The 15425-nt window shown below is 38.1% G+C and overlaps 1 protein-coding gene across 2 annotated transcripts in view; it reads right to left on the bottom strand.

Moving 5' to 3' along the window:
- Positions 1-15425, bottom strand: part of LOC311039014 (uncharacterized protein) — a 100963-nt gene that overhangs the window by 17257 nt on the left and 68281 nt on the right. Inside the window, exons 1-5 of one of the 2 annotated variants that reach the window (XM_084048656.1) lie at positions 12038-12070; positions 11164-11310; positions 10761-10892; positions 9517-9642; positions 8120-8209 (exon numbers count right to left, since the gene is read on the bottom strand). In XM_084048656.1, coding sequence (XP_083904782.1) covers positions 8120-8209; positions 9517-9642; positions 10761-10892; positions 11164-11291 — 476 coding nt within the window. In that variant the 5' untranslated portion in view covers positions 11292-11310; positions 12038-12070. Of the gene's footprint in view, positions 1-2845; positions 2913-8119; positions 8210-9516; positions 9643-10760; positions 10893-11163; positions 11311-12037; positions 12071-15425 lie in introns of those variants that run through there. The other variant, XM_084048657.1, reaches the window with a different exon arrangement.

Raw genomic sequence — 15425 nt, 5'->3', positions numbered from 1 at the left:
TTCTCACTAATGAATTACAACTCTATGAATCATAGTACATTATGATCCTTCCAAGAAATTATGAAGTGATTGTAATATATCAAATAACTACCTGTTTAATGTCCAATATTTTCATGTTAAACTTATGTTTGTGTTTTCTAGTAAAACACAGTAGAAGTTTTTATTAATTCAAATTTTAATTAATTTCAATGTGGATTCATTCTTTGTGTCTTTCCAGCTAAAGTTCAAAGAGATCAGTGATCTTACTTTTGGTCTGAAACTCGAGGTTCTTCATTCAACCCAGACCCATAGCCAGAGTATGATGATCCTCTGCTTGACCCAGACCCATAGTATGATGATCCTCTGCTTGACCCAGACCCATAGCCAGAGGATAATGATCCTCTGCTTGACCCAGACCCAGAGTATGATGATCCTCTGCTTGACCCAGACCCATAGCCAGAGGATAATGATCCACTGCTTGACCCAGACCCATAGCAAGAGGATAATGATCCTCTGCTTGACCCAGACCCATAGCCAGAGTCAGAGACCCATAGTCCTCTGAAATCAAACAAAAGTTTCTTCAGTGATTCTGAATATGAAATATCCATAAGTATGTACGTACAGTATGCACTTGTGTACAGTATATATGTGTGTGTGTGTGTGTGTGTGTGTGTGTGTGTGTGTGTGTGTGTGTGTGTGTGTGTGTGTGTGTGTGTGGGGGGGGGGGGGGGGGGGGGGGGGGGGGGTTTGAGCTGTATTCCATTGTCTGAGTCCAGTCTACTTGTATTGGATCTTGTTTAGTCGATACACTTATTTGTTTTAGCTCTTGCTCATTTGATTTGCTATTTGTCTCATCTGTTTCAGAAAGTAAGTAGCTGATATATTGCACTTAAAAAATAGGTAGCTGATATATTGCACTTTTACCTGTAATGTAATGATGTAATGTAATGATCCCTGTAATGCAGTGCTTACCACACACTGCATGGACCAATTACATTAACAACCATTCAAGTACAGTTGGAAACACATTTTAATGATTACCATTATGTAACCATAACCCGCAGTAATTGGGGTTAATGCATTATTTTTTCTTGTAAACAAAGAAAGCATGTAAGTCGGCAAAGTAACTAGCAACTAAAGCTGTCAAATAATCACACTGTAAAGGAGTAGAAGTATTACAATTCCTTACCCAGTATCCATACTCATCAGCTTCTTCTCCCTCAGCTCAGACCTCTTCTCATCCATCAGGTGTCTGTATTCATCCTGTATTTCACACATCAACAGACAATGAGAGTCAAACTACAAAAACAGACTAACTTAACTTTTACTTCCTGTATTTCAAAATAAAAGACTGTATAGATCAGGACCTCACTAGGTATAAGAGAACAGTTTAATGTTCTCTTATACCTAATGTGTGGTTTGAGTGTCCGCCCTGGGACTGGGAGGCCGGAGTTCGATCCCCGGTCGGGTCATACCAAAGACTCTAATAATGGGACCCAGTGCCTCCCTGCTTGGCACTCTGCATCAAGGGTTGGATTGGGGTAAGTCCCTGTGACATACTAGCGTCATGTCCAGGGGGTGTACTTGTATATCAAGCTGCCTCACGCTAAGGAAACAGGAGATAGGCTCCTGCCCTATGGGCCTCAGGGCTCGGCAAGGCTTACTACTTAACCTCATGAACCCTAGCTTACCTTTTCTGGAGCAAACATTCTGCGGAAATAGCTTACAAAGCATTGTGACACTTGTAGATCTGCTTTTTCCGGTGAAGAGATTTGGTGCAGTGGGAAAAGGGTAGGCAACCAAGAATGGACCAAGAATAGACCCCTGAGGGACCCCGTTCAATTTAAGTAAAAGGGGTTACATTGTTGATGAAGCTCTGAGGATACTTGACATGTTTCCTATTTTTTAACAACATGTAGTTTTAATTTCCCCCACATAATACTGTAGTCATTGTGGAGATTAACAATGACTATATTATAGTCATTCATAGTTAATCTCCATGTGTACTGTGGTCCTACTGGTTGGTCAGAGTGTTCAGAGGGGAGGAGAACTGGAGGAGATAATGTGACCCTCTGTGTACGTTGTGCTGTCTGTCTGTCTGTCTGTCTGTCTGCCTGCTAAAAATAAACATCTGTAAACGTCATATGTACTGCATTGTATTGTATGTATGTGTGAATCAAAAATAAACTGAAATTGAAAAAAATAAAGAGAAAAATAAAAGTCAAAACTAAATCAAATCAGATGCTAAATGCCAAACTATGATTACCTCATCACCAGGAGGAAGAGGAGGTGTTGATGTGTGACTCATGGACTTCATCTCCATCTCTACAGAAGAACAACAAACAAACATTCATTACACATGATGAGTATAGAAGACATGAGGTCTGATTATGACACATAAATATCACTGTAAACTCAATGAACCACATTCACACAGCGGCCATTTTGTTCGGACATCATACTTGGAGGTGGCCCCTCCCCCTCCAGTATGAAGTAAGAGTTAAATGGACACAGTGTGAACATGTTAGTTTAACCGCATCAACCCTAGACTCTCTATTCTGGACAGCTCATAATAGATGAACATTCTGTGAAGATATGTGAACATTTCGCAAAAATAGCAGATGTACAAGCTCACAATGCGTCGGCTTGTGAGGTTGTAGATCGGCAAGGAGGGGACCAAGTACAGACCCCTGGGGGAACCCAGTTAATAAATAGGGTTAATGTGGGGGGGGAGGGGAGAGAGAGAGAGAGAGGAGAGAGAGAGAGAGAGAGAGAGAGAGAGAGAGAGAGAGAGAGAGAGAGAGAGAGAGCGAGAGAGAGAGAGAGAGAAAAAGAGAGAACCAGGCGTGCGTGGCTAGAAGCTTACCCATCTTCATCTGACTCTTCTCCCACAGCTCAGACCTCTTCTCTCTCATCAGTTTCCTGTATTCATCCTGTATTTCACACATCAACAGACAATGACAGAGTGAAGCTACATCAAGTGTTAACACACTGTTCCTTAACCAGAGCTGACAACTCTCACACAATGAGCGTGAGACACACATAAATGACCCTCTTCACACACACTCACGCTACACATTATATTTATCACACCGTCAAATCCCCCCAAGTGGAAAACTGTGTTAACTCATGCACCACTGAGACATCCACTTACTGCCGGTATTTGAGCGATAAAGTGAATTAAATGATTGTATCTGAAGTAGGCCCACCCGTTAACTGTAGTGAAAAGCATAAATGTTAGGTGTGTGTGTGTGTGTGTGTGTGTGTGTGTGTGTGTGTGTGTGTGTGTGTGTGTGTGTGTGTGTGTGTGTGTGTGTGTGTGTGTGTGTGTGTGTGTGTGTGTGTGTGTGTGTGTGTGTGTGTGTGTGTGTGCGTCTCTTGTATGAATCAAATCAAATCAAACTGTATTTGTATAGCACATTTACAACAGCCCAAAGACATGGTTAAAACAAGGTAATTCAGACATAAAGAAGCATCAACAAATAATATGTATTGACACAGGACAACAAAGAAAAAACTAAACAATGCAGAGTTAAGACAGAACAGGAGGGCTAAATACGACTAAAAGCAAGAGAGAAGAAGTGAGTTTTTAGTAAGGTTTAAAAAGCCCCAGTCGACTGGGCAGATTTAATGGGGAGGGGCAACATATTCCAGAGCCTGGGGCCCGCAGCCGCAAAAGCACGGTCACCCCTGCTCCTCAAATTAGTCGTACTAGACCATACCCGGTGAAGGGCGCAGACGAAAGTCGTTGCAAACGTGGGGTTAATGCACGTCCTGTCGCGCGGTTTCTCCCCCGCGCGCGTCCCGTCGTGGCACCCCCCCCCCCGGTCGCTCCCGTCGCGGCAAGAGCCATATGAAATCCGTTTTATTTTTTTCCCAAATTCTGTTTTTTCCATTTTAATATTTCTGAATTCTGTATTTTGCTTTTTTTGCTCATTTTTACCATAAAAAAAGTGTCTGGTAAGTGGAAATGAATAAATGTTCAAGATATAACAGTCCATACATGTCTGTGAAAGAAATCTACACAATTCCAAATCTTTAATATTTGCAAATTATATGCAAACATAGAACAGTATATAAGTACATTAAATAGCACCAATATAGGCTTGCTATTTTAATATAGCAAAATATAAAAACGGATATATAAATACTATGTTGTTATAGTTCTATATATATATATATATATATATATATATATATATATATATATATATATATATATATATATATATATATATATATATATATATATATATATATATATATATATACAAATTTGCTGTATAAAATAGCAAAATAGGCTTGCTATTTTCTGTTGCCCTGCAGCAGGCTTGAGTATATTTTTGGATGGCATTTTACACCACTAACGACATTAATCAGAGTTTATTTTTAATTCACGTGTGTTAAATGTGTTACCCATACAATCAGGTCTGCTCACGTCACGTTTCAACTGCGCGGACGCTAATGGCCCTTGTTGTGTTATACGCAAAAATGTTCCCAAAATAATTCGGTCTGAGCATGCGCAAAATGGCGTCGCCCATGTATTATAAATTTCTATCGTCTTTCTAAGACTATTTCTACGTGGATTTTACTGTTTATAAAGTAGGATGTGACCATGCAAAATGGTGTTGGCCAGTGGATTTGTAAAAATTCGCGATAAAAACAAATATTTTACCGCGAATATTTTTTATTTTCCAAATTCTGCAATAGTCCGTGTTTTATTCCAATTCCATTTTTATTGGTCATTTCCGCGATTCCGACCGCGATTCCGTGAACACGGATTTCATATGGCTCTCCCCCCGGCCCGCGGTCACCCCTCCCCACGGGCGTATATATATATATATATATATATGTCAGCACGGAGAATGGCGTAGGCATGTTACTCGCCCGCCTCGGGTCCGTCTGGTGTGTTTACTTTCCACAGGAAGAGTACATGTACTGAGAGAGTGGGCGGGGTCTAGGTGTTGCCATGTCGGCCGACTGTAAGCGCTGTAGGGCCAATGTTGGTGGTATAGGGTTCGTTTGGTTTGGCCTCGTTTTCATAGACCTCGTTGCTTGTTTCTCTCGCGAAACCTGGCAACACGACGCATGCGCAGTTTGATCGGAGACCCAGGACTCCATCCACCCACCCACCCACCCACCGTCAGGTTACTAGAATTATAGTAGGATGAGAGACCAGCAACAGCTTGTCGCAGACCTTAAAGCCCTGGCTGGGATATAGGGCTCGATTGTATCAGAGAGATAAGAGGGTGACAGGCCGTGAAGGGTTTTAAAAAACCCTGCGTTCATGTCATTCCATTGATCATTACAGTGATATTCCCAGATGTCGCCGACAGGAGGATCAACAACATAGATCTTAAGATTAACTAATGTTCTATGCTCTACACATCTAACATGTTAGCTGCTGGGTGTACCCTGGAATATTCTCTGTCCGGTCAAATTTTTAACTTTGTTTTTATTTACTGAATTTGACAAACGTCTAATTATTTAGAACTCCTCTGTGTCATGCTGCGCTGCCAAGAGCAGGCAGTTAAAAAGGGGAGAGACCTTTGGATGCATGCGTGTGCAAAAAGAACAGATCTTCAAGCAAAAAACGTGACACGTTGTTAGCTTGTAGATCTGTTCTGCCAGCTAACAAGAGAGCGAGTGAGAGTTCTATTAAAAAAGTGAGTGATTAAAGGGATTTGACCGTTTAGAATAATTTGTGCAGTCTGTTATGGCTTTATAGCTATCTATCAGACTTTTATTGAAATCAATGTGAATATTGAATAGGAAACATATGGTGCAAACATCAGTCAAGGTGAACCATATGACCAATAGGAGAGTAAGAGTCACCATCTCTACACAGGCTGTTACACTGACTCCTACTGTCACTATATTTATTATGACTGTGAATACACTCCAGTCATTCCCACATACAGTATACACATTATACTCCATGTGATACCTAAGTGATACATTCTAGTTAATTGCATGCAATCATAAACGTATATTAATGAGTGGTTATTATTAAAGATGTCTCTTTAATTGCTTCAGTCATCAAATCAATGTCTCTGTTTAGCTTGTTGATGGATGAAATTAAAACATTTACCCATAATGTTCCCATGTTAGTAAAACCTGTTAAAGTATCAAACTCCCTGTTAAAATGCATCAGAATACAGGACATTATATCTGCTCTGTTAAAAAGACCCCCCCACCAAAATGATCACACCCACACTATTAATCTCCACCTACCACCAGTTTCTGCCTTAAAATTGCTTGATTTCATTATTGAGGGTTAGATTTGGAAAATTATAGTAAGTACTTTTACTTACTAGAGTATTTCCAATTACCATTACTTTTACTTCTACTCCACTACATCTCAGAGGCAAATATTGTACCTTTACTCCACTACAATTATTTGAAAACATTAGCACTTTGTAGATTTTGATTATTATTACAAAACATACATTAACCTCTTCAGTCCTATATATATTTGGCCATTTGAAAATATCAGATCTACAAGCTCACAATGCGTCGCGATTGTGAGCTTGTAGCTTGAATTGTGAGCTTGATTTTAATACATTTTAGACATAATGATAACTTGTGAAATAAGACATTCTGCATAATGAGTACTTTTACTTTTGGTACTTTAAGTATATTTTGATGCCAATACTTTTGTACTTTTTTTGAATACTGGATGTCTACATTGCAGTATTGATACTTTTACTTAAGTAAGACATGTGAGTACTTTTTTCCACCACTGCTTGTAAGCCCTGTGCGGGCTGGGCATCTTGTGGTGCAGGACACTATAATAAAAAAAATGCTATTTATCTATCTGTTTATCATGTTAAAACATGTCAGGCTCTTTGTGTTCTCAGGACTTGCTTAGACCAATATGTCCCATATAACTGTATGGAGCTTGGAAAATGTTTTTATTTTGTTTTTGTTTTCTGCACTAGTGTAAAGTAACTCAGTACATTTACTCAAGTACTGTACTTAAGTACATTATTTAGTTATCTTTTTTACTTTACTGGAGTATTTCCAATTGTCAGTACTTTTACTTCTACTCCACTACATCTCAAAGCCAAGTATTACAATAGGACAATCTGTATAATGAGTACTTTTACTTTTGGTACTATATTGAAGTATTGATACTTTTACTTAAGTAAAACATTAGAGTACTTTTTCCACCACTGGGTATAAGAGAACAGTTTAATGTAATAGAACACTGTTAACCTCATGAACCCTAGCTTCCCTATTCTGGGGAAAACATGCTGTGGAAATAGCAGATCTACAAGCTCACAATAGCGTTTAGATCTATAGAGGGACTGTAGAGGGCTAAGAATAGACCCCTGAGGAACCCTGTTCAATTTAAGTATACAGGGTTTATATTATTAATAAAGTTAAACTTCAAGTCCACAACGTGTCATCGTGGGGCATTGTGAGCTTGTAGATCTGCTATTTTCACTACTTTTGAGTGACACTCTTCTATGATGAAATGGGGTATTAAGTTATGGGGGGTGAAACGTGGAGATACAAGGTTTCTGCCCGACAACAACGATAACTAACCCTTTATACATAGTTGAACGGGATCCCCCAGGGCTCACAACTAGGCCTGATGCTTTATTCTCTCAACACCAAATCTGTTTGCCTAAAATAGCCGATCTAAAAGCTCAAAATGGGTTGCATTGTGATGTATTGTAAGCTTGTAGATCGGCTATTTTCGTCGAATGTTCACCTCAGAATAAGGACGCTAGGGTTCATGTGGTTACCTGACATCCCTATTTTAGACACATTTTTGTATGTCACTGAATGATGAACAATTAAATCTTACACTACGTTGTAGTTCATGTATTCATTAGAACATGTAAATAAATGTCATGGAGAGAATATTAGGTTCTTACCCTGCTGTTAGCTGACTCATATATGCTCCTCTCTATGTTTTGAGCATCAGTCACCAGGTCCTGTATGTCCTCAGCTGGGTCTCCTGTTATCATGACCTTTACACTGCTCACCAACACACAGAGAATGAAAGAGACAAAGTCAGACATCAGATTCAACTCATCATAATAAGTGATAATATTTCAGCTGGTCTGGGGTCTAGAAGATGGTGAGAACACATTGTATTGGTTCTGCTTTCTGTGTGATGAACACTCACAGCCAGCGGACATAGAAGTCACGGAGGCTCTGTGTAATGTCTTTATGCCAAGACTTCATCATGTCTGCAGAGACAGGGAGGGCTGTGCAGCTGAGAGAATGACAATGATAGAAAAAACAAAGAGACATAGAAAGAGGAGGGAGAAACATTGAGGAACACATTATTATTATGAGATAATATTAAATTATATATCTATACAGGTGGAAACATGACAGTTTTTTTTCTTCATACTGTAAACTAGACCTCCCCTCCTCCCACACACAGATAATTAAAAATAAATAAAACTAAAAATGATTATACACACACCAGTGGTGGAAAGTAACATTTACTTAAGTACTGTATTTAAGTAACATTTTGAGGTATTTGTACTTTACTTGAGTATTTCCAATTTCCAATACTTTCACTTCTACTCCACTACATCTCAGAGACAAATATTGTACTTTTACTCCACTACAATTATTTGAGAACTTTAGTTACTAGTTACTTTTCATATATAAATTATTATATTATGAAACTTTAATCACTTTAGCCCTATTTTATACCTAGGCTATTTGAAAGTAGCAGATCTACAAGCTCACAACGCGTCGCAATGCGACGCGTTGTGAGCTTGTGGATCTGCTACTTTCAAATATTTTAGTACTTTTACTTTTGATACTTTAATTACATTTTGATGCCAATACTTTTGTACTTTTACTTTTTTAGTATTTCTATAATGCAGTATTGATACTTTTACTTAAGTAAAACATTTGAGTACTTTTTCCACCACACACACACACACACACACACACACACACACACACACACACACACACACACACACACACACACACACACACACACACACACACACACACACACACACACACACACACACACACATTAACCACTTAAACTCCATTATCCGTATTCGGGACAAACGTTTGCAGAAAATAGCAGATCTACAACTAATAATTAGTTTCAATTGTACTCTCAGTATATTTTGATATCAATACTTTTGCACTTTTACACAAGTAACATTTTGAATAAATACTTGTGGTATTGCTACTTTAGTAAAACAAACAAATCTGAGTACTTTTTCCACTACAGGTAATAATAATAGTAACTGTTGTGTAAACATATAAATATTGACAAATTCAATCCAATCAATCAACATTTTAAAGGTCAAAGGTTTAGTGTACAGATCTCTGATCAGCTTTAAACATCTTTATAAAGACATAAAACCATCATCATCATCATCATCATCATCATCATCATCCTCTTCTTCTTCCTCCTCTTCCTCCTCCTCCTATCATCCTCCTCCTCCTATCATCCTCCTCCTCCTCCTATCATGCTCCTCCTCCTCCTCTCACCAAGAAAAAAGAAAGAAAGAAAGAAAACAGACAGAGAGACAATGTTACCTTGTGGAGAAGATCTTTGTCATATTGCAGCCTCTGCATCTTAAATCCTCAGCAGTGTTCATGTAGTCACAGTGTCCACATGTCCAGCCTTCATCATCAGTGGTTGGTTTTGCTGGTCTTTTTGTCCTGACAAACAGAGAAAGACAAGAGTCAAGTTATTTGTGTATAAATTACATTACTTCATATTTAATAATTCATTTTCATCATTAAAATGATGATGACACGTGGAAACCAACATGTAATCTACAAGCTCATTCAGTGTGATCCAAAACACATGCTGGGGGGGGGGGGGGCGTGTATACCAGGGTGTATATAATGTATATATTACTTGAGTATTTCCAATTTCCAATACTTTTACTTGTACCCTATTTTATACCTAGGCTATTTGAAAATAGCAGATCTACAAGCTCACAACGCGTCGCGATGCAACGCGTTGTGAGCTTGTAGATCTGCTATTTTCAAATATTTTAGTACTTTTAGTTTTGGTACTTTAAGTACATTTTGATGCCAATACTTTTGTACTTTTACTCAAGTGAATTATGAATTCTGGACTTTTACTTGTAACAAAATATTTCTGTAATGCAGTATTGATGCTTTTACTTAAGTAAACATTTGAGTACTTTTTCCACCACACACACACACACACACACACACACACACACACACACACACACACACACACACACACACACACACACACACACACACACACACACACACACACACACACACACACACACACACACACACACACTAACCACTGAAACCCCATTATCCGTATTCGGGACAAACGTTTGCAGAAAATAGCAGAAAATAGCAGATCTACAACTAATAATTAGTTTCAATTGTACTCTCAGTATATTTTGATATCAATACTTTTGCACTTATACTCAAGTAACATTTTGAATAAATACTTGTGGTATTGCTACTTTAGTAAAACTAACCAATCTCAGTACTTTTTCCACTACAGGTAATAATAATAGTAACTGTTGTGTAAACATATAAATATTGACAAATTCAATCCAATCAATCAACATTTTAAAGATCAAAGGTTTAGTGTACAGATCTCTGATCAGCTTTAAACATCTTTTATAAAGACATAAAACCATCATCATCATCATCCTCTTCCTCCTCCTCTTCCTCCTCCTCCTATCATCCTCCTCCTCCTCCTATCATGCTCCTCCTCCTCCTCTCACCAAGAAAAAAGAAAGAAAGAAAGAAAACAGACAGAGAGACAACGTTACCGTGTGGATAAGATCTTTGTCACATTGCAGTATGAGCGTCTGCATCTTAAATCCTCAGCAGTGTTCATGTAGTAACAGAAACTACATTCCCAGTCTTCATCATCAGTGGTTGGTTCTGCTGGTCTTTTTGTCCTGACAAACAGACAAAGACAAGGGTCAAGTTATTTGTGTATAAATTACATTTCTTCATATTTAATAATTCATTTTCATCATTAAAATGATGATGACACGTGGAAACCAACATGTAATCTACAAGCTCATTCGGTGTGATTCAAAACACATGCCGGGGGGTGGGGGGGGGGGGTCATAAATATTTGGTTTGAGCCCCGACTTGCAGAGCTCTATAACATCTATAACAGTGTTGACCAGAGACCAGGGTGTATAATATATCTGATTCACATACTGTGTGTGTGAAGGTCCAGGTTCAGGAGGTTTTCCTTCAGACCGGTCACTCTTCATAGACACACAGCTGGATGTTGGAGACTCTGGTCTGTCAGATCCCTCCTCCTCTCTCTCCACACACTGACTCATCTTTAGGTCTTTATTAAACCTGTCAACGTTACAGTCAATGAAATACATCAGGAAACAGGAAATTATGAATACATGATATGAGTGACATCATGCACAAAAAAAACATATGTTTTCTTTTTTAAACAGTAGACTATTTATTATTTTATACTGGTATGTAGTTACAAACATTGTATAACAGTGTTCTAATATAATCTTCTAGTTATGTCATAGATCGTACCCCAAAAAGTCACATAAAGCCTCTTTCCCTATAGCATGGGTTTTCAACAGGGGGTCCGGGACCCCTAGAGGGTCCTCAGAGTTATTGCAGGGGGAATAGTTTTTTTTACATTAACCACTTGAACCCCAGCATGCCTATTCTAGGGAGGAACATGTGACATGTGAAGATAGCAGATATATAAGCTTGTGTTGTGGGCTTGTAGATCTGCAGTTTTTGGTGAAGAGGTTTGGTGTAAAGGGGAAAAAGGAGCAGACCAAGTACAGAGTCAAAGAACAAGTCAGACAGACAGACAGACAGACAGACAGACAGACAGACAGACAGACAGACAGACAGACAGACAGACAGACAGACAGACAGACAGGGTAATAAGTAGAAAGTGAAAGTAAAAACTGCTCCATCCAAAGTTTAGACAAACTTTTGTAAACAATACTGAAGGTTTCTAGTATAAGTTATAACACACTTAAACAACATTAACTTTAACAACATAGAATAAGTTATAAAACACATTAAATTAACATAATTCTCTCACCCTATATGAACTTAGTGGAGGACTGTGTTTTTCCTTCTGACCGTGTTCAGTTCAGTGTTGCCAGATTGTGTGACAGAAACAAGCAGCCAGGTCTATGAACACAAGCCCAAAAGAAGAGACTAGCTGCCAACCCTCCTGGATTCTGCAGAGTCTCCTTCATTTCAACCTCATCTCATGGAGGACTCCTGGAATGACATTTTTGATTCCTCCTGGATTTGGTATCAAACTCCCCAAATTCACCAAAACACAGGAAATGACATCTGCTCTGTTTAAAAGTTTCTGATGCTTCAGTCATTTCTGTACGCCTACTCTTTGTGTTGTAATGGATGACATTGTACCCATCATTTTACAATGCTGTAAAACCTGATAAAAGTATTAATCTAAAAAAATCACCACACACGCACGCGATCTACAAGCTCACAATGTGTCACAATGCGACACATTGTGAGCTTGTAGATCTGCTATTTAAAAAAAAAAGAATCTTGAGAAAAGGAAGTGGAATATTTAGAACATGTTTCAAACATTTTAACAACACAAATCTTGTATGGGGGTCCCTGGCACAGAATATGTTCAGATGGGGGTCTGTGCACAAATACATAGGTAATTATGTTGTCTGTCCTTGACATGAAAATGTTTGAGAACCATTGGTTTAAAAACAACAATAGGAAAAAAGTCCAAACAATAAGTAACAACACTTTAGAAACAAGCCTAACAAACACCTCAACCCACAAATACCAATATTTACAAGATACTTTACAGAAATACAAGCTCAGAGCTGCTTATAATACGCAGACATGGCAACCCAGGGTGTTTTCTACTGCACAGTACAGCAGTGACGTCATCACATTCAGCCAGAGATGGGGGGGATAATTATGCTACAAACAGAGTTTTAATATGTGTATCTATTCTATCTTTTACTTATTGTAATGTTCTCTATAATATGTAGTTATGATCATTTTATATCATTATGAGTCAAACATATTCTTAGTATTTTGTCATACATCATTCCTCTAAAAGTCACACACCCCTCTTTCCCTGTGGCAATGGTTTCTCCCAAAAGCTGCACAATATACAGCAGCATGTACAGTGTGTGTGTGTGTGTGTGTGTGTGTGTGTGTGTGCGTGCGTGCGTGCGTGCGTGCGTGCGTGCGTGCGTGCGTGTGTGTGTGTGTTTCACCTCCTACAGGCTGCAGTAGTAATTACACTTTACATTCAAGTGAAGGAGGTTTTATCCAGACTTTACAATAGATTTTATTTCCTTAATAAACATTTTCATAAATCTATAGGTCTATATATTTCATATGTAGCTTCAACATGTGTGACAGATCTGTCATCAGTGTTGTGTCCATTAATGTGTCTTTGTTTGTTTGCAGAATGTCCCATTTCACAAGTTTTCAAATGTACAGTATAATAGTCCTTTGAAAATAGCAGATCTACAAGCTCACAACGCATCGCAAAGCGACGCGTTATGAGCTTGTAGATCTGCTATTTTCAAATTGCCAAAGTATATATTCACAGGTATAGGTCTGAAGTGGTTTTGTAATTGTAGCCCCTAGAGGGAGGCAGAGAAGATGATGTCATAATAGACACAGGTATTTAAGGCCTTCTGAACAGGCAGCTAGCAGGTCAGTAATCTGTGAGTCCTCAACACTGCCAGTAGCATGTTGAGAGGAGGAGGTTTGAGTGCTGACCTGTTAACTTGGTAAGCCTGTTTGTTTTGGTTTGTTTGTTTGTAACCTCGCTTTTATTGTTGTATTTTATATGATCTACAATGAATGTTTTTATATCATCAGGTCTTTGATACTCACTGTTGGTGCTTTGTGATGCCTGTCCAGTGTTCCGCAATTGTTTGGGGTGTGGCCTAGTCTCTGTGAAATAGGCATTTAACCCTTTAAACTGGAGATATGTGAGTATCAGATTATGTATGTGCAAAGGAGAACAAATGTCTATGTAGGTTTTGTTGTTTATGATTTTGTGTGACATTTTGATTTAACCTATATATCTGATGTCATTGTATAACAGGTGCAGACAGGGGAGCTTGATGTGTGGAAACATTGAGAGGTTTCTGATGTGTATGTATATAATGAGAGCTAAGGTAATCCTTTTATTGGTTTGCCCATTGTATCTCATGTGACATTTTGTAGCTGAGTGCATATGTGTTTATGTATTACATGCTTTATGCATATTGTGAAATGTCTGCTTTGTCATTGATCTGTAGGTCCATGTGGAACAAGCGGCACCGCTGTTCCTTTTCCCTTTGATTTATGTTTGATTTACTTTACTTTCTGTACCAGTCTTTTCCCTTTTTATATTTGCTCTCAACACTTTTAACCATTTCTATATAGGCAAATAAATGAAAGTACCATTTTGTAATCTTTTCTATAATAAAATACTTGCTATTTTTATAATCTACACTTTGGTCTGCCTTACATTTATTTAGCGGGGTAACATTATTATAATCTAAATCTACAAAGTAACTAGTAACTAAAGTTTTCAAAACATATAGTGGAGAAAAAGTACAATATGTACCTCTGAGATGTAGTGGAGTAGAAGTAGTGGAGTAGAAGTAAACTTATTGAAACATTGGAAATACTCCACTAAAGTAAAAAATACCTCAAAATTGTACTCAAGAATTACAGTATTTGACTAAATGTAGCGAGGGTTTAAAGCCTGCTGCAGCCTTATCATGTCTCTGTTTGAATCTGTCAAACAACACGTGGATGTTGTCAGATCTAATCAGGTTTCCAACATGAAAGCGTGTGATGTGATCTCTCTGTCCCACAGACAGAAAACAGGAAAACCTGATGTAACATGAAGATTAATCTGCCAGAACTCCCTGTTCCTTTCCACCAAACGCATCTGTGTCATTTTACATGTCTTGAGCTATGAGCTTGTAGATCTGCTATTTATCTTTTTTTTTAATCGTGAAGATTTGTGCAAATCTTTGAATATGTATATTTTTTTAACACAGAGTTCTTACTTTAAAATATACACTTTATTATATAATGCTATAGTCAATATAAAACAGATCTGTAGTTGTGTATTCTGATTGAGTGTAAAGCAGAGTGACTTCCTGACTGGAGAAACAAATAAAGAATGTTAGTAAACAAACATGTGTATGTATATATATATATATATATATACACATATATATACATATATATATATATGTGTATATACACACACACACACACACACACACACACACACACACACACACACGGTATTTCCGGGTGGAATGTCTCTGAATAAGTAAGTTAAGTGTACTTAACTTTAGCTATTATGTTTAGTTTGTAAACCTGTGGATAGTTAGGAAAATATGATGATGATGATGATTGGTGATGAATGATGAACAGCCATGATGATAGGTCAGTCAGTCTGTACCGAC

This window comes from Gymnoscopelus microlampas (genome assembly GCF_963454915.1).
Source record: "Gymnoscopelus microlampas genome assembly, chromosome: 22".
Classification (NCBI taxonomy): Eukaryota; Metazoa; Chordata; class Actinopteri; order Myctophiformes; family Myctophidae; genus Gymnoscopelus; species Gymnoscopelus microlampas.
Note: the sequence above shows the minus strand (reverse complement) of the source record. Positions and strands in the feature narration are given on the sequence as shown.